At 33.7% G+C, this 21,303-nt stretch overlaps 1 protein-coding gene across 1 annotated transcript in view; it reads right to left on the bottom strand.

Annotated features, from left to right (window-relative positions):
- Positions 1 to 21,303, bottom strand: part of CDIN1 (CDAN1 interacting nuclease 1) — a 123,714-nt gene that overhangs the window by 53,729 nt on the left and 48,682 nt on the right. The window contains exons 6-10 of the mRNA XM_071427016.1: positions 18,707 to 18,786; positions 18,303 to 18,352; positions 15,412 to 15,479; positions 10,250 to 10,315; positions 7,840 to 7,945 (exon numbers count right to left, since the gene is read on the bottom strand). Of these exons, the coding sequence (XP_071283117.1) occupies positions 7,840 to 7,945; positions 10,250 to 10,315; positions 15,412 to 15,479; positions 18,303 to 18,352; positions 18,707 to 18,786 (370 nt within the window). The remainder of the gene's footprint in view (positions 1 to 7,839; positions 7,946 to 10,249; positions 10,316 to 15,411; positions 15,480 to 18,302; positions 18,353 to 18,706; positions 18,787 to 21,303) is intronic.

The following is a 21,303-nucleotide window of genomic DNA, read 5'->3' as shown; positions in this document are numbered from 1 at the left end:
AAAAGCCTCTTTGCCAACTGGAGAACTATTCATCAAACATACTTGTTTATACCTTGCAGTAGTTATGAAACAAACAAAGTACTAAAAAACTGAAAGTAATTTAAGAAATGAATCCCCATCATACAGTTTCCAAGAATTTACAAGAAGGAACATTTTACAATCTCTACAAAAGTATGTAATTGAACATAAACTGGTGGTACTGAGGCAGGAAAAATATTCTTAATGCAACAATGTATTTCTTATTGTTAAAATAATTTTTACCAGACCAGAAATGCATTTGAACTTAAGAATTATATAATGCAGCATTTTAAAAAACACACAAACACCAACAAGCATTTTGCTCTGCCACTCCGAAGCTTTATTAAGACACAGCTGATGATGTGCCTAATGCAACTTATCCAAATATCCTCAGTGCCTTCATTAATACAAGATTAGTGTTCTAGGGAAGCAGATTCTTGTGCTCTGGAAACAGGAATCCATATTGTACAATCACTCAGAATAAACAAAATGTAGGAAGTTTCAATATATAAATTTCAGTCTCACCTTTCATCAAAAGGAATTCTCTCAGAGCTCTCACAGATGCTGAATAAAAACCTGGTACACTATAGTGTATTTCTTTTTCCTTAAGCCAAGATTTAGGCACAAGGAATTTGTGCAACTGAGTGGAAATGTAATTCCTGTCCATTAACTGCCCAGGGACTACGAATCCACTCATTTTGTACTTCAAATAACTTCGATTGTGCATTAACCTCATCAGTCTCATACTTTTAAATGCTTTATTTACTGAGTCCTATCTGTAATCAGCTATTGACATTATTTATTTTTTCCTTATATTAGTACTTACAGTTTTGTATTCTATACATAGTAATTTATCATTTAATATATTAAAGGCTGCTTAAGACAAACAAAATTCCTCCACCTCTTGGACTTTTTTTGAAAAATTTACTGGATGCTCAATATATATAATATTCAATAGCATGTGAGAATAATTTTTATGCAACTCTGATAGTTAGAAAGATAGATAACTCAATTATTAGATCATCTATCAAAATATTCAGATGTGTAAGAGGCTACTAAAAAGATTGATGACTGAGAAAGTCCACTGATTCTCTAGCCATCATATCCACACATTTGGCTAGACAACATTTTTCGCTGCCTTCACAAGCAAGCTTCATTACCCATCACTCCACTGAAAAGAGTTTATTATGAGGCTGCCATCTTGGCAAGACTATTATTTAGATGATAAATGTTGGGGGAAAAAGTGTGTCTAGATATTTTTTTTTAACATGAGCTTTTTGACAGATAAAACAAACAGCATCTACATTTCTAATTAACTTAAATTTGGCATATACAAATATAGGTCAGTAAAGCTATGATATGCTACTAGATTATCTTCTGTCTGAATCTTGCCCTTAATTTGCAAAATGTAAATTAACTAATTAGAAGAAAAGCAGCATTATTTGTGACAAAATGCTGCTTCTACTTTTTTTGCTTTGTGACATTTACGATCAACTATAGTCCTTCATTCTAACTTTTAGTAGATGGATAATTATGGTCAAACTAATTTATTAGGCTTTTAGCATTGTAACCCAAATAAAAACTTGAGATTTCTAAAGGCAAAGAAGCACAACAACTGCAACATGTAGCTAAATGACATACTTGCCAGTTTTACTTCATTCACAATATTATGCTCTTAACATATCTTGCATGTATACAGGTACGAATATTTGCACTTTCAATGTTCAAGTACCTGACTCAAAGGAAAGTCCCTATTAGTATTCTTAAAATTTCCTTGAAATCTCTGCATCCCTTCTGCGTGTGATGCACAGTAACAATAATACTCTGATGCTTTGTTCATTAGTACTAAGAGTAAAATTTCACTTCAGATGCCTGTTACCCTCTTCAATTGTTATTTGAAAGAAATTAGACTAGCACCTCCAGAGTTAGAAAAAGGAAGAGGGAGCTGATCATTCTTGAGTTTCAGCCCAGCAACTTGACCTTGTTAAATAAAAAAATATATGATATCATAGCTCACAGGAAGGAATTTTTTTTAGCTTTGGATTTGTTTTAACTAGTAGTAGGTAGATAAAGAACCAACACTAAAAGATACATTGAAAATGTTGGATGTAAATGTCAATTAAAAATTACAAGGAATTCTGAAAGGTAAGGTCTGTGGGGGGTTGACATTCTTTGACATAGTGGAGTGTGTGCAACCAGGCCTTTGGCAAGAATAGCAGGATCTATGCTGTCAGCTCTTATCGTACATAAACTTAGATGCTTGTCTAATCTGAATGAGAAATACCAGGAGAACTGGAGCTGAAGCCTTGCAGTAATATGGAAGGAAGCTGAAAATGCTCTATCTAAACTACACAAATTTCCTGCAACAACAAAATATTTAAGACAGTACAGAAAAATATAAGGGAAAGATAACGTAAACAAAGACATATACTGCTTCATTTACTATTTTTAAAGTCCAGGATGTAACAATCTAGTAGTGAAAGAGGCTTACATAAGAGCAGTAAATTATAATGAAAATCCCAGTTTCATGCCTGTATGAAATAAAATACCTAAGGAGAACAATGCATGAAAAGATATACTTAATATCAATCACTCAAATACAAATGATAATATTAATAAAATATGGCCTGTTCCTTCTTTGCTTTGACAAAAATTAGTTTTGATACAAAATAAAACAATCTACAATACTCAGCAAAACAATTAACTTATGCTATGCATAAGCCATGGTCTCAGTCAAAATGTCTTCATGCTCTGTTTTTCAATTGCGTAGTTGAAGAGAGCATGACAGGTTTAAACATTACTTATAACATTACGTTTGAGCTGGAGTAAAAAACATATTTTTCATAAGATACATGTTGATTTTTATACTGTTCATGTGTCATTAAATAAAGACAAAAATAATTAACATGAAATGCTATTGGAGATAGGCTGAATGTGTCCAGGACTTTGCCAGGTGCAGAGATACGCTTCAGTATGTGTTTGTGTGTACATTACATATATTACACTTGTATCTGTTATTCTTGCAGAAAAACATGGAATTTTATCATCTTCACAAAGTACACTACTGCATTTTCTACTAGAAAAGTAGTAGAAAATAGCATTTTTCACTGCTCTTGGTTCTCTTCTTGTCTATAAACAAACATATCTTACTCAGTGCTGCTAAGGTTAGCAAGTTGGCACAGTAATTAACTTTAAAAAGATAATTAGTTTTGAAGAAACTTACTATATAAAGTCCTAAACAGTAAAAATCACCCTCAACTCGCTCTTCAATCTACATCCTATTTTGTTTAAGATTAATTTAGTAATTCAAGTGGAGCCAGAAGGGAGAGAAAAAGGAGCATAGCAAAACACAGCATGTGTGAAAATCTACAAGCATTAGATAGCTAAACAAACCCTAAGTCCCTCGGTGTAGCAGTAAGGTCAAAACCTTTCAGCATTGTACCAGTGTGTCAAAATATGTCAACAAACCATCATACTTCAAGAAGAAGAATGACCTTTCAGTTCTTCATGTTTGGGCTGCTTTGGATACTGGGTATGCATGAACAGTTTTCCTAGCCACTTGACAACTGTAACTCCCAAGATTTCCTCCAAGTCAAGTTGCTACAATGGTTTCCAACTCACCAAAACAATTTTTTAAACCATCTGCAACTGAAGAATACTAAACTTGTTAATGGAACAGACATCCACAAACCCACAGCAGATCTCCCTCTTCCCCTATAAACTACAATCAGACAACACTTCTTACTTCAACAGTCTTCACAGCAACCTGTTAAACCAATTTAAAGAGGTAAACAGCAAAAAATGCCTGTAATTCTGATCTCCTAATTCAGTCTTTGCTCACAAAGAATTCATCCTTACTGTCAACTCTAAATGAATTTGAATGCAAAACTTTTCTCACAAAAATCTAGGAACACATTATCTGAGTTTGTGTTATGAAATACAATCTTTTGCATCATTTCTGTTTGTACTTATCTGAATTAAATACCCTTTTATTAATCGACAGGGCTCTATGATAATTTAATAATTTTACTATGACTTATAGCTATGAACTGAAGTCCCAAGATTAAACATAATGTACCTTTTAACAACACAATGAATCATGAATTTAGGCTTCCGAAAAGTGTGATTATTATTTTTAAATGACTAACGAGAAACTTGATTTTATTTATTCTTTCAAAAAAGCAGAAGCAGAGGACTAAACATTTAGAAAAAAAACCAAATGCTGGAAGGAATCTAGTAGAGAGATGACTTACCATTTTTATTCAAAGAGAAGATGAAATGCTTCTTTTTCACTATGTGAAATTGCCTTTAGTTTTATAACAGTGTCAAATATAACATTTTCCTATGCTTTTTCTCACCTATAGTAAAGTTTCTTTAGCTAATAATGACATCAAGCTATCTCCTGGGACTCTTTAGAATTACATTCCAGACTGTACATATGCCTTAGCCATGCTTGAAGAAGATAGAAAATTTAAATTGCTGTATTTGAGTTTATATCTTACAGCAAGTCACTGACAGTGCACCCACTAATTACTGTTTGAACCATGTGTTGATGATCTGTATATCCTTAGAAAACAGTAGTCATGCCTGTCAGCTCTGACTAACAGACTTTTACAGCTAGGACTCCAATTTTTAATTTAATTTTTAAAAAAGTTATAAAATCAGACACTATGGAGAAAAGAAAAAGAAACAGCAACATCCATCTAAACTCTAAAATAATTTACAACATGTTCACAGACCCCATTTTAAAATGCAATCTGTGTAACTTGCTGTTCATACTCTCCAAATTACCTTTGGTCACACTAACAATTCAATAGCTTTTATTCTCATAGTTACAACAAATACACCAATGTAGACCAGTGAAAAATGAAAAGTGTGGTGTCTACTACTTGTGCATGAAGAAATTATATTTTGTACATGGAGTTTCTTTGTTTACCCAGTAGCAGTGTAAGCTACAGTCTGCTCAGTGGATGCCACTGCTCTGAAGGAATAAACATACTGAGGGAAGTATATTAATCACTTCATACTAAGTTTGACCAGTATATAAAATAGCTTTTTTTCCTAAAACATAACTCTGCAAAATCAATCTGGGAACATGCAAGACCAAACTTGCTTTTACGTGTTTCTTTATTATTGAAAAATCTCAATATCTAAACAACACCTTAAATTAAAACTGTGCAAATCCACTGACAAGGTACACTTTGTACATTTTTAATGTGAAGCTTAATTTGAAGATGAGGTTGCAGTGCACCACTGCAATTGAAAATTGCTTAACAATACCATTGATGTATGAGCCATAAAAAACCTTGCTAAGCTGTCCCTGCAGAACTCAGAGTAATAAAAAGGTGTTCTTCTGCACTGAGGTGAACAGACATGGTTGACTGCATCTAGGGAGCTGTTCTGTTAAATGAGAAAGTGCCATTTCTTTCCTGTCAGTACAGACCAATTTAAGACACTCACAGATTTAGTTAGCATGAAGTACAGGATTTAATGAAATACACACATAACAGCAAACAAGCCCCAGCTATGTTCAAAGCTTTCAGTCAGATTCTGAATAAAATTCATCTTACATCTGTGACATGTGAGAAAAGAACACAGAAACCTTTCCAGGTTGACTCACAATTTTTAGATAAGGAATAAAAAAGCTGAACAGAAAAGGTCTAAATCCTCTCACTTTCATTCCTTTCGAAGTATCTAGATTTGTGTTTCTCTCCACATCTAACAGGTGATACAGATTTTCTTTTGAATTTCATTTCTGCTTTAAGTTCAACCAATGGATCAGGTTTAAAAAATCCTAAACTGTTACTTGAGCATCATATCAACTCTATTTGCTTGTTCTCCAAATAATCTCTCTTTCAAGAGGAAGTGAGACACAAAGGTGTAGTGAATTGACTGAGAATCTGGTTGTCTCTTGAGAGACCTCTGCATAGACTGATAAAATAATACAAAATTGGTTCACAGTTTGTGCGGTTACAACTGTGTTCTTTCATATCAATAGTTCCAGAGACCAATGAAACTTAACTCTCTAACCTACATGCAACCTAATCTGTCAACATGTGTTCATTAACCCAACTGTTATTATATTACAAACTACAGTAATTCAGAACTCATTTCAGAAGATGTGGCTCTGTCAGCTTGGCCAAGCAGTACCAAAATTAAAACTAACAGGATTTATTCTTTAAAAAAACCCACAGAAATCTGCCTAATTTCCATAATTAAACAAAATTTTTGATTTAGGGTGTAACTAATCTTACTATGGAGAGTTCTAGTTTCCTTTATATGAATGTAAATTCACTGCATTTAAGAATCAACCATTCTTGTACATCTCAACTTAGTATCTTTACACTCAAGTTATCAGTTTGAAACTCACTTCTTGGAGGTGCTCTTCTCTGATACCATAATGGATGCCTTCAAACACACCCTGTGCACTCAGAAAGTATTCCAGTACATCTAATGGTCTTCTTCCAGCCTGAGCTGCTCCATTTCCTTTACACTGATGTGCAGGTCAGCAATGTTTGCATCACAATCCTGCCATTCCCACCATTTGCCTAGATATCATATGTACTCAAATTTCTTTCTAAGTTTTACATTCAGTGTTTCACAATTTACTTTCTACAACTCTTCTAGAATACAATATCATCATCCAACAATTGACAGCCTTCCAAGTTTCCCATTACCTTGATTCAAGCTTTCCAATTCTCTGCTTTCTGGGATTGTCAAGTAAGAGCAGGTCCTTTTTCTATCAATCAAGAATGTTGCTGGAGAGCATAATTCTGCACTTTAATGATGTCATTGTCAAGATCTGGTTTCCCTTTCTCTGCTGCTTTCTATTGAACCTGCTTTTAAGGTATTTTCAAAGGTAATGCTAGCAATTTTCATATTCAGCTGAAATACTAATGGTCACCAGACTAGTCTCTGATATTGGAACAGAGACTGTTGCATGTTCACAAACTGTGCCATGTTCTCCACTATCCCTCTGATGGTCTCTTGTGGAAACTGAGAAGACTTCTAAATTTATGCTTTAAAAAAATCTGTTATTTAAGGTTTAATTTGCCTCACTATCTTGCTTAGGGTTCTAATACATAGAAAAATGGCATTGAAGATGAAGCATTGTGTTTAGTATTCTTTTAAGAGGAGGTGAGGAGGTGTCTAGTGAGGAGGTGTCTAGTACCGTGGAAAGATTTATAAATATACACAATGATGACTTTTAGAACAATAAAGCAGAAGCATTTTAACCATATTTAAAAGAAAATATCTTTACACCAATACCATCAACATCCCACAAAATTCTGTCTAGCACAACTTTTGTTCCCCCTTATACTGCAAATACTTACTACATTTTCAACTTGAAGATAATTGTAATTATTGCTTCAAATGTACAAAAGAAATACTTCATAAAAAAACCCCACTGTGAAACAGTACTGTCCTACTTACAATGACAATGAGCAATAATGTCCTTTATACACAAACCCCACTTGGTTAGACTGGGAAAATATTTTAACAAATTTGTCACTTTGTACATATTCCATAACATTACAGCAAAATCTTCCTTCTAAGTTAGGTATTAAAAAACTGGCATATAACTTCTGTACCAACATCACTTACTCTAGCATCACTGTAAAATCACCATATATTTTTGCTGCATGTTAAAAATTAAGATCTAAATTTTTCATAAATATTTCAGCACAGCAACCTGAAATGCTAATTAATGACATTCAAAATATCAGATTAATAATGTGTAGAGTCAGTAGAGTTTTATCCAATAACTTCTTTTTAAAATGAAATCCTATTTATCTATAAGGAAAAAGAACAGAAATATACCTGTTCCAGTAGCTCCAGAACTGGTCCTGCAAGTGGGCTTGGTGGCTACTTTCATCACCAAATGAGGCTTTACTTTCAATCCAGTGAATGATGTGTCCTTCCACAGCTAGGGTGACAGCAAAAAACAAACTGAACTCTGAAAATCACACTCAACAGCCTGTAAGACTGTGTCAGGGAACATTCTATTTACTCCACAATCTACCACACAATTCGTGCTTGCAACCAGGTTACGTATTTGTAAAAATTATCTTTCAAATATGTACATAGGGCATTTAAAAAAAATACCAGAAAATACTTCAAACAGATAATCACATGAATTTCAGTTTAATTACACCCTGTTCTACATATCTGCATTTATTCTAACACAAAGAGAATGTAAAAAAAAAGAGATTAGACTAAGAAGCAGTTGTAGTCTTCTACTACCCTTACTTTGCTGGAAGGAAGTTGTCAGATAAGAAATTGGAAATTTCTGCTGAATGATAAAAATAGTTAGATAAGCTGCTAAAGACAGACACTTGCCACCAATCCACAACGGAAGGTATAAGAAAGGGAAGGAAATTTATCCTGGACATGTGTCTGCTTCCTGTCTTTTGTAAAACCAATAATGCTTCATCAGAAAAGTTAGGAGTAAGAAGGCTTATGTGAAAAAATATGATTTTGTTTCTATGCTTTGGTATTTGCTTTGGTTCATGTCTTTCCTCATTTCTTGCAGGAGTGAACTACTAATATTAATAAAATAATATTTTTTTTTTTTGAAAAAGGAATGTCCTCTCTTAATGGCAATGTAATTTTGCAGAAGAAATCATGAGTATCACTCTAAAAGATCATTCTTTCTCCAAAAAAGTGTTGTTAGGTATCATTGTTAAGATCTTTAAAAATGTTATGGTTATTTTGAGTTACCTACAATATCCATAATGCCTTAGCATAAATTTAACTTGGAATGAGGTTTTCAGAGAGCATGCAAACCTAGAAGCACTACACAGAAAGATTACAAGAGGCTATAGCAGCAAATGATTGACCACAGACAGCAAAATTACTCAGGGAATCTGGGAAAATAACTCATGAAGTCACCACACTAAGCTCTATGTGCCACCACTGCCCTGCTCTCAGAAACCCAGTTAACTTGTGTAGGCCCACACTACTACATCCTTCCCCACCCCCAACACCTTTAGACCCCAGGAGATAAAACAGCTGAGGTAAAATCAGCTCAGATGCTATTTCTAAGAAACATCTGCCTTTCCTAGGTTTGTACTCAGTCATGAAGAAAAGAATCCAAGGACTGCTATACCTTAGTTCAGACAACAGGTAGAACATGATTTCCTCTAAGTCTCAGGTGATTACAATAACTTGAAAGAACTAATGCACTGTTATTATTTGAATTTGAGACAAATATATGTAAATGAATTATTACTATTTTTAACCTTCTTTCTAATAGGGTAATAATACAAAAATAATTTTTTGGGTGTTCCCTGGTTTCCCTTCTTAAGAATTAAAAACAATAGTTGCTTTGCTAGTTTCCTTTTGATCAAGATCCTGCATAGGTGGAATATAACCTCATGTTTCTAATATAAAAGTGGGTACGCTTAACACCATGTGTGTACTGTGTTTATTATGGTCCACATTACTGGGCAATGCTACTAATGTATGCAAATTTCTGAAGAGCAGGTAAAGAGGGAAGCAGGCTCTTTTCAGTGGTGTCCAGTAACAGGACCAGTGGCAATGGGTACAAACTTACACACAGGAGGCTCCACCTGAACATCAGCAACCACTTTTTCACTATGAGGGTGCTGAGCATAGGCACATGTTACCTAGAAAGACTGTGGATACTGCCTCCTTGCTGATATTCAAGTGCTGTCACATGGCCTCAAGACCAGAAAAGGCAGATGAACTTTAACATGACCTTTATACTTACTTTTTACCTTATTCTTTCTTGCTATTCAGGCTTTTAAAAACCAGTAAAGAACTGCAGAGTTGTATTTGGATGCAAAGTGATGGTAAAAGAATAACTGCACAATAACAAACCTTTATGCAATGACCTACAGGTGTAACGTAATAACCTTAAGACTATGAACTGATTTGATCTAGAATTAAAAGACATTTATAGCTATTTCAGAGTTTATTTCAGAAGGGTAGTGGGCAGATTACATTATTGGGAGCAGGGATTTGGGGGTTTTTAGTGTTGTTTTTTTGTCCTTTTTTTTGTTAATGAGATAAAAACATGCAGAGACTAAAGAAGAAAGACTATTTAGGATCAAACCTCTCTGACACAAACTAGAAGTTCTTAGAATGATTGGGTAACTCCTGAAGGGACTTATTTACAGTATCCTAGAATATGCTTCGCTTAAGTAGCCATAATATTTTAGATGAGCACTTCTACACAAAATAATAAAAATTCTTTTAAAAGACTTACCTATTGGCACTTCTAAAATAAAGTCTGGTGTTTTGTCATAACCCTTTGCACGAAGCTGATCTTCAGCTGTACGTAGAAAATAAGAACTACTGTTTATGAAACTATTCCATTAAGTAGACAGCAGCATAATTAATTTTATTCTAAATAAGAGTGCAAGAATTACTAATGCAGTCATACATATCTTTCTTATGCATGCAATGCTGTGTCAGATTAAATGAACCTTTGTAGAAAACCTGAAGCATGGATATAAAAATGCTTCTTTGTCATCCCTGCATTTTTATGTCTTCATTATAAACATCATTAATTCAAGCTGTCATACAGTATTTTATAACCTCCAAATATTCAAAATAAAGAGGTATATTCACTGATTGAAAGAAGAGTCTCTCTACCTTCGGATGTGTTAAGATTAATCCTACCAGCACCACAAATGTAGATATACTGTCGCTGCTGCCTTGGTTTTATTTTTAATGTTAGCATAAAATTGTTAAAGAAAAAGAGCAAGAAAAGCCTTCTCTCCCAGAAATTTATTAAAGTAAAGAAGAACCGTAATTTTAGTTTCTTTTGCATTCTGGATTCTGTAGAATTTTTCCAGTTTCTGAACATAGATTTAGACATTCTGCTAACATTATGTCTACAACTTTATTGTTTAAAAATATTAGAGCTGAGTATTTCAATAAATAAGAATGGATGAGCAAGACAAAACTGCAGAAGGGAAAAGAAGCTCCCTTTTAAAAAAAAGGAAAAATAAAAGAAGAAAGTAAAAAAGGCCATGCCACCCCACAATATTTTTAAACTATTGTCCTTGATTTCTGATACCATTACATTGGTATTTCTGAAACACCATTTCTCCATTAGAATTTGGAGTGACCTGGTCATTCAATTCCAGGCATGGCTTTCTGTCTTCACCCAAGCTCAACTAATGGCACTACCTAGTAACAAGTAAGGCTGTGTAGCCCCTTAACACCTTCTGGGCTGTTGACATTGTCATGCATCCCATTCGCCTTTCTACATCACCTTTGATTAAAATTAATGGTCCATTCTCACTGTTGGGTAGCTTATTTCCAATCCATTTATCAGGTTAGGACAGTAGTTTCATGGCCAATGTTCAGAACTCAGTTTTTGAATACTTTGTGCAAATCCTGAAAGGTCAGCAGTTTGAGTCCAAGTAACATTTTAATGACAAGAAAAACATACTAACTTAGAAATCAAAATACTGTAATATTGCCAAAATCAAACCCTCCCACTCTTTTTCTTTGAAGAATGTAACTCTTAAGTATTTTATACAGTGAACTAATTCTGAAATTGGGACAGAAGTAAATTTGGAAAGCTGAACATTCATGTCAGTGTAAACTGCAATAGGTGTTTATTCTTTTTGAGTGGTACTATAGTTTGTTTTTTTTAATTTTGAGAGCATTTCTTCACTATAAACACACTACACTAAATAGAAGTCTTTGCAATGTGGCACTTCATTATCACATAATAAAAGATTATCACTCTTATCACATAATAAGATAATGAAAAACATTTCTAGGATTTGGACACAGACTTGGTTTTTGACTAATTTTTGAAACTTAGATTGTCAAGTATACAAATGATGTTAAGATGAAGAAAATTCTAATTTAACAGAACATCTGAATAGAAAGTTTTATGCCACAATATAAAAATGAATTAATGTTCTATGTAATCTTTTAATCCTTATTTTAAAAAAACTAACAAAACAATTTTATCCAAATCTAGTTAACTTTAATTTAACAATTAAGAGCAACCTGCTCTTAATTGTTTAAAATAATCTAGCATAGACAATAGGATGTCCTGCCGAAATTTTTTTCATTTAAGAGCAATAGCAATAGAAAGGTCAGTATTTTCTTTCACATCTAACAAATGCTAGTACCACAAAATAAGGGAAATGCACCTTAAAAAACTTACTGAAAACCAAACCAGATGTAAACACGTTTCATAGGTCAACCTGGCAGGTCTCTGAACTGGAATCTGCATCAGCATTACTTTTAATATTCTTCAGCAATTGTTTTTTCAAGGGTGCCCAAATGCTTTTAAAATCTTTTCATACTAATTCATGGCAAGGAAAAGAACATGTTTTTTGTTTTATATCTGGTTCTAAATGTCTTCATGTGGTTTCTCCTAACATTCCATACTGTGATTAACATTGGAAAACATATTAAAAACCATGTTTATTATTGATGTATCTATCATGTGCAGAAACAGAGCTTTGCATTACTATTTCTCCAAGTGTTTTAAAGCTTTATAACTCTGGGGAAGAAATAATTACCGAAACTCCTCACAATCACCATAAAATTTTTGTTTTAAACCATAACACCATCAAAAAGAAGTACCAGCTTTTCAGCCCAGGTATGTTTCACATTGGTCCAGAAACTACAGAGGCAGCATTCTGCACCTCAAAAGATCTTTAAACTCCAGCACGGATTAAAAAATAATTCAGTAACTGCTCGAAAGCCAGCCCACAGCAGTTTTGACAGTTACATTTATAAATCCTCAGGTCTGAAAATTATGTGGAAACAGCCCTAATAAGTAGTTTGTCAACAGATACCCCATTAATTTAGATTTTCAACAAAACTGCAGCTTCATCTTTACCATAATGTCACACTCAATCAGAACCATTTAACACATCATTGTTCTTCTACTAGCCCTCCTCTGCTGATGCATGAATGAGCTACAACTGCAAATTTAAGATTACAGCAGAAAACACTGATCAGATTTCATGATTTATATCCACTGGTGGAAACCAAAGGAGGATAGAGCTCAATACCTCCCCATATATCTAAAAGCCTTCCTAACATATTCATGGTAAAGGTACAAAAATAAAATTTCTATACAGAACTTAGAAGCTCCTGCCATTTCAGTATGGCATGTGAAGCTGTGAGCCTATCTTGATAAAATGTTTCTATCGATCACTTTAATCTCAGGCAGGCCAAATGATAAAGACTGGAGAGCTGTGTTTTTGCTGAAGAGGGGACATGGTATATGAAGCACTTCTTATGAAGAGTGGATTAATAAAATGTAACTCCCATTAGTGTGTATAGGTTTCCAGTCAATTCCAGGGTGACTCTGAAGGTATTACTTCTGATCTGTAGGCTTTGAAAGCCAACTGCTCTAGAAACAGACAAATTCTGTCCAGAACCTAAAAAGCTGCTTCATGCTCTAAGACTCTACTGAGGCACTTGATATTCACTGTGTCCTGTGACTGTACCTTCCTCTCCTGTACTAGACTCTCTGTTGCTCAGTGAACACATCTGATACAAACCCCCTGACTATTCTTGAAGCAGTACAGTGGAATAGTACACTTATATGGGAACTGCAAAATTTCTGTTTCTTTGAAACATGTTAAAAAGTAATGGAATTACAAGCCATAAGCCATGTAAATCATAAGCCTTCTTCAAAACAGGAATGAAGTATAACGGAGAAAGCCTGAATTTTTAGACCTATGGGAAATACTGGCATCTCTTCTGTTTTTATGGTGTTTTCTTCAAGCAGTTTTGGAACTAGTTTTTTTGGAAAGGAAAGGTTGTATTGCAAGAGACTTGGTAGGGTTCATCTTGCAGATATTGGGAAAGTTTTTTTTTAAAGAATATCCCGAACATGTCTAAAACCTGAAATGGACACATGATCACAGACATAATAAATACAAATCTTAACATATCTTAAATCATGACTAAACAATACTTCACTATATATAGAATATGAACAACGAATTAAGCTCTCTCATTTCTATCTTCATATTCTAATAAGTTAATGCATTCTACATGTTTTAATTTGATACCACAAATTTCTTGGAGCTAATTTCTAAAGAAAAAATTGATGTTCATCCAAAGTCATGAAACAGTAAAATTTAAATGTGATTTTTATACTCCTTAAGCTTACATAAGCCAAATAAAATGATAATTCGTTGGGTTGAGGATCCCTTAGTGAGTCATCCAGTCCATTCCCTCGTATCGTGATGGAATTGATTTCATTACCAGCTTTGATAGATGAGTGTCAATCCAGCCTTGTATTTTTCATTGAAGGTGATTCAACAACCTTTCCTGGCAGTTTGTTTTACATTTATTGTTCCTAGAACTGTTTGGTATTTTGGTTTTTTTTAACCATCTTCTCTGCAATTACAGCTTAAGCCTATTACCTGTATCTATGCTCTTACACTCAAGTAAGAAAATCTGCCTCTTCATATTTTCATAGTGTCATTCGCAAGCTTGTAATTAATCCTCTCCTTTTTTCACTTTTCTCTAAAATAAAAGAGTACACTAATTCTGTTCCTTAATCATATGGACAAATGTCTTAAAAAGTTTAATAATGCCTTCTAACTTCTTAAATTTGTTTAAGGTTTCCAAAATCTTAACCTGATATAGCTTCAGGAGAGATCATAGCTCCAGGTAAACCCAGCAAAATTCACACAAATTTAGTACAATGCTCAACCATTAACAGAAGAGAGCATTTCACTGCACTGTCATCTCATCACATAAGGAATCCAAGATTTAAGAAGTCACTGTTTGCAATCACATTTACAGAATGGACCCTTTGAATATTAATCTTTGTTTCAATGGCACTCATGTAAAAGAAACATACTGCAGGCTAAAAGAAATATACTTCAGGCTAAAAGAAAAAAATGAAAGTAACTTCCTAACTAATTAATCCCTAAAATAAAACTTTAAAAATTGGAGTGTAAAAAAGAGTAATTGCATTAATTGGGAAGCAGGGGGCAAAAATTCAGCAGAAACTGCACAGCAAGGTAAATGAGTGAATCTTCTAGCAGTTCTTTAATACATAAAGCATTCTGAAGCTAATATTTCATATGCTTCTTCCTAAATCTCATAAGGCCTGGATTATGGCTAATATCTCATGACACCAAAAGTAATACTGCAGCAGATATTAAAGCATTTTTTTCAACTACTTATTCTATAAAATATTAATTGCAAGCCTGTGCATGTGCTGTATATATAGGGTATTAGGTAACTGAGTTCCTGCTCAGTTCTAAATCAATAAAAGATAACATATATAGCATCAATCATATTTTACTCTTCCTGTACTACCTAATATAAGGAGCATTTGGGCTGAATTTTGTCGTAGGTAAACAGTTACCAACATCTCTGAAGTTAAGAATTCACTGGATAGCCTCTGCTACAGATTCTTACCTATGAAAGAGAGATTTTTTTCCAAAAGCATTTCTCGCAGCAAGACTTCGTGCTCATGCCCAATAGCGCTGAAAGCTTTAGGTTAAGAAATAGAAGATTACTTTGGAAAAGAAGCAACTTCATAGAAACATCAAAAGTGAATTTATTTGCCTTCATCTGCATTTCAGAAGTGCCCAGTGATATGAACTCTAATTTTTGAAAATCCTTATAGTGATTTTTAGAAGCATACACAACTTTGCAAAAATCAGATTATTGTACCAACAGCATGCACTTTATAGAATTAAGACCCATTTAACCATCTCTATTCAGCATATTTAAGGGCAGTATTTCAATTTTTTTCTTTACTGTTTATTCTTCTAAATATAAAAGAAAGTGTGATCCTAAAACCTGCAGTAAAATACCTTTAAAATTGCACTTTACTGACAAGTGACCAATTCTCCAATCCAGCAAAGGATGAAACGAACTGGTTTTCTTTCTTTATATTTTGAAATTGATAGGTAATACATTCATCTGAAACATCTTACTGTAAAAACACCATCCTTTTAATTGATTTTTCAGAAGCATGAACTAAAGTCAGGGAAAGATGAAATCATATTTTATAGTGAAGTCCTTTTCACTTCACCAACAGCCTGTTGATCCAATGTCCTATTCCTTGGAATATGTAAAACAATCACCATATTAAATATTTTTAATATATCCTCTTGGAGGTCAAAGTTTTATTCTGGAAGCTTTTAAGAAGAATCCTATGGAACAATATGATAAAAGATCTTACGTTAAAAGCAGTTAAGCTCCAAATTCTGTTTAAAGTCACTTCTTAAAACTTAAACTACAGATCATCTTACTATTACAGTTAAGTAATTAACTTATATGAACCCTTCATATTGAACAGCAAAAAAATAATTCTATGGAATCACTTCACATGTATATACAGCTTATATAAATTGAAACTATGTATTATGTTAAACTCTACTAGCAATTTCAGAACAAAAGGGACAAATGAAGAATGGCAAAAAGGTAGGAAAAATATTGCAAACAGAATTTACAATGCACCATAAGCAAAAACACTTAGTCTATAATAATACCTGTTATTGATGTATGGCAATGACCATGGGGCAAAACTTGTAAATAACATCAGAAGCCATTTTCTACTCATGCAATCTAGCAGCCTAGTTTCCCGTAAGCATCTGAACTATTACTGAAAAATAGCCTCTTGGCATTTACAAAGAGGTTGACTTCATACTTTGGTCCATGCATATACAATTAGGTAGTTATATTTAAAATCAATATGCAATCCTTCAGAAGACATTATGCTTTTAAAACCTTAACTTTAAATTGATTTTTAACTATTTTATGCACCTCAAAATTAACATCTAATTCAGCAACATACTTACAGTAATGCACTCACATAGCTTAGTATTAAACTTTTCTGTACCAAAATGGAATTGAAGAACTCTTCATTACTCTCATTGATGTCACTGCATATTCAACAACCGATTTGAGCCAGAAAATCAGGAGGATATAAAAATCTTTTCTAGACTGCAGGCAAATAAGTCTTAAAAATGGTTCATAATTCTACATTGTGTCTTTGTTATTTTTAAGCTTGGCACTTTCATAAGACTACAGCCAGATTGCTCATCCACAAAATATTAATCTTAAAATTCTGGATATGAAAACCAGTGATCAACAACTGTTTAAAATGTGTGGCTTATTAGGTTAATCCATTTTCAGAGTACTTTGTTTAATTGTGAAGATAAGCTTTTATATTTAGAAGAATATCTAAAATTACAATTAAAAGCACAAAATACAAAGACAATTATACCTCTATCCTGCTGGTGTTAAAATTAATGGGGGTAGGGCTAAGGCTGTAGTAGACACAAGTGTTTCTAGCAGAAAAAAAGTATTTTTAAGGAGTGAAAATCATGTGTATCGCAACTACATGAAGTGCTGTTTTTCATTAATAGCTAAACATCACTGCAGCTTTCCTATCTTGCTGTACAGTGAAACCAAGATTTTCCCCCAAACTGCATGCAGAGATTTATGTAAGGATTCTCTAGGACTTGGGAAGGAAGTGCCTCACTAGCCTGCTCAGGGACAGCAGACCATGATTTTGAAAGTTTTCCTTTGACTGCAGATTGAAACAGAAGAGCTGCTCCTGCAAGATTTTTTTAAAATAGATTTGGGTTCTTGGTGATCATTCCTACCAAATTATAATCTTAATCTGGAACATTCAGTGCTACACGGAATTCCCTCAGTGTACATACCATATGGGTCTCTAATTAATTATTTCAACACTACAAAAAATATCCCCGAACATTCAGGATATATAAGTTTTTTACTACAGCTAAATCTCCTTTATGAAGAAGAGAAAATAAAAGAACTGCACTGGAGTATCAGACAAGAGTTTAAAAGTACTAATCAGTCAATCACGCTTGAACTGCACTTGAAAAAATTTCAGTTAAAACTCATATTCATAACAAAGCAAAGCCATAATGTTGAACATTATGTATGAAACTTATTAATTTCATCACAGAATAACTCAGATTGGAAGGTATCTCCAGAGATCATATAGTCCAACTCCACCACTCAAAGCATGGTCACTTAGTCTTAAACAAAAACCAGATATGCATTTAAACTAATCAAAACCACAGAGGTTCAATGAGGCATATATATGAATGTATAACCAGCAAACTGACATCCTCCCATGGTCCATCTGATTTTTGTTAGTTAAGAGAAAGCTCTGCAGTGACCCTCTAGCTGACTGAATGTAAAAGAGAGGAGTATGAAATGTGTTTTGTGAAGCGGGACTTTATGTCAGGTTAAAGCTAGACACATCTCTTCCACACAGTCTAAGCTCATCAATTGTGCACCTAAAATTTTATGGGAAAGGATACTGTTTGATGCAGTCCACCAGTGGTCCATAACAACAGTCATTCACAGTACACTGCAGACAAATAAGAGAAGTAGTATACTGATGGGCAACTACAAAACCATTATAGTTAAAGAGTATCTTAAAAACAGTAATTACTTTTCCTCAAAAAGGCTATCAGATGCTGTTCAGATTTAATCACAAAAAACAAAAACTGCATGCTTTTATTCACTATAAAAGCAAGCTATTAAAAAGTGAAATGCTCCCCTCACAAATATTGCACTGCCATTTATAGTGCACTCTGACCTCACTGATAGTTTATGATGACAGTAATTAAATGAGGTTTAAAATCTTTTACTCGGCTAGGCAGATAACAGAATTGCCACAGGAAAAAAAAACCAAACCAAACAAAACAAGTGTGATTAATACCTGATAGACTTGATTTGCTAGCACTCCATCTGGAATCTGAGAAGGGTCCCGTAGCATGCTATTTATAAGAGTTTTGGAGGCTAGAGAAATAAAAATGAAAAACATACAAAAAACCTGTTAGCTCAGTTACACTTTATTTATAAAAACCTTGATGATTTTAATAATTTTGGAAATTATCCACCCAGCAAATACAAACTTACACATTCATAAGTACTTACCCATTCTGACACTATTATCTCTAAAGTCTTGAAACATTAAAGGATTTTATCAGCCCAAGGTGAAAGCAGGCCCTTATTTACTTAGTTCTACTGGACAGTTTGTGCTTTAGAAGCACATACATACTTCTAAGGAAACTGCTTAGTATACAGTAAGTGTAACTCAAAATAACCTTCATGTCCTATTAGAAGATATGTAAAAATTCTAAACAGCCTTTAAGAAACTTTTTAAGGACTTCATGATTCGAATTTATTAGTTTCCAAATTCAAATATTTACTTACTCAGTGTTGACACATTTTTCTGAGCATTTAAGAGCTGGGAAAAGGTTTTCTCTGCTTTTTTGAAATGTACAAATATAAGTCAAAAGAAATAAGAAGCTAATTTTAGCACCTATTTTTTTTTACTTACTGATATTAATACTACAATGAAAAAATAACGTAAAACAGGAGATACCTTTAGTTTATTTTCAAATACAGTCTTAGCAATCCTCGGCATTGTTTTCTCTCTATGTGTTTAGACTGGGTAGTTGCAAATACCAGTTAATTACTAATAGCAGTGGAAAGACTTTATTCTAGAAAAATACCTTCTAAAAACATCAAATATTTTAAAATTTCTCAGAGAAAATTGAACGCTGCACATCCTGTCTCTGTCCTGGGAACAACCTCTGATGGAGCTCATCTGGTGGTGTATTTACATCATTGAATCCTTATGTGTAGATCAGGTTTGAGACTAGCAAGGTTCCTCACTTTGCCTAAGATTTCCTGCATGACTTCAGACTAATTCCTTTAACCTGTGCGTGGTTCAATCCTGTAAACAAAATGAAAAACTACTCTTTTCCTGTTCTTCATCTGTTTTGCCCCAACTCAGAGCCAAAGCTTTGTCATGGTCTTCAGTAACGGAATCAAAAGACTCAGGTGACACTGTGAAAAGGACTGACAGAGCCTGTGACACGAAGGGATCTGCCATATGAGCAGCAATGCTGCTGGCAATGGATGTGTGTCAGCACCTCCCTGAAAGTAAAGGAGGCTGGCATTGCAATCTACTCCCCAGGTTGTCTCTTAAAAGCATCACATTCAGGTGAATGTAGCATTTGCAAGAAAATAATTTATTTAGGAAACTATTCCACATGAGGCAAAGGAATACAAGCCCCTGAATGAGTTTAAAGGCTGTGAAAGAGCTACAAAGAGCTATAATCACAGGCAGGAGCAAAAGTTTGTGCAAATATTCTTAACAACAATGATTTCCACTAAGCAAAAACACATCCAGAATCAACACACCACATTACATCGATGTATCTCATTACTCTAATATGAAATACATGTTAATTTTATAAGTTAATACTAAGAATAAATAGGTATTTTACCTTAGCCTTTGTACACTGTTAAAAATATATGTCTTGCTTAGCATAAAAACTTCGAAAATGTGAAACAAAAGGTGGTGTGCATATTTACATTTCTAACTCTAAAAATTGAAACCATAACCATTTTGCACTTGGTAGGTAGGAATAATACACAAGTAACAATTTGCCAATAGAGAGGTTGATAGAATGGTAAAATAATGAAGAGTGTAACAGAGAATTCACTGCTTTAAAGGGCTACTGGTCTATATATTATTATTTGATTATGAAAAATTAATTATTTTTATGACTAATTGAACTCCAGAAAAACACCACAGATTTGCATTTGGAAAATGTTTAACTGGACACTGTTTTGAGTAATGAGCTACAGGTGCAAAATAAATTTCCTCTATTTATAAGACTGTCAACTTCAGTTTCTCAGTTCTGGTTACCAGATATTCTATTCTTTACCTCTATCAGAGTAATAATGAATTTACATACAAAATTTTATATTAGGCTGATGTCACACTGGTTCTAATAGTTGTTAAACCATGCTTCTAAAAGAAAAGGCATCAAACAGAACTGATTACTATACTGGCTTTGAATATATTACCTTTTTTTCTTATATAAACATTATCTGCTTAAGTAATGTCCTACAAAATTGAAAAAAAATCACCCCACATATTCTTATCAGCTTTGCGTTATCTATGCAGCTAAGAGAAAGTACCTTCAACTGCAATTACTGTTTTAAGCAAGCCAGTTACTGTAGTGGCAGCATCCCAACAAGGCTGACTGTTTACAAACTGAAATGGCATAGAAGTGCTAAGGTTTTTATGTGAACAATAATGCCAGTCAGAAAAGAAAGTTTATTGAAACACTATTCTTACTTAATCAAAAGTAAGATGATACTGGTGAATATTTACACAAAAGCAGGTCATTCTGCTCTTCTTTCTCAAGCTGCTACACTAACTTCTAGTTGTGGCCAAGCTGAATTATCAGTGGAATATAATAAAAAAGGTGGGTTATAATACTGTTTCTTTTAAAT

This window comes from Agelaius tricolor, unplaced genomic scaffold, assembly GCF_023055355.1.
Source record: "Agelaius tricolor isolate 1412-34295 unplaced genomic scaffold, bAgeTri1.0.p SCAF_5, whole genome shotgun sequence".
Classification (NCBI taxonomy): Eukaryota; Metazoa; Chordata; class Aves; order Passeriformes; family Icteridae; genus Agelaius; species Agelaius tricolor.
The sequence above is the reverse complement of the archived record's forward strand: the minus strand, read 5'-3'. Positions and strand labels throughout refer to the sequence as shown.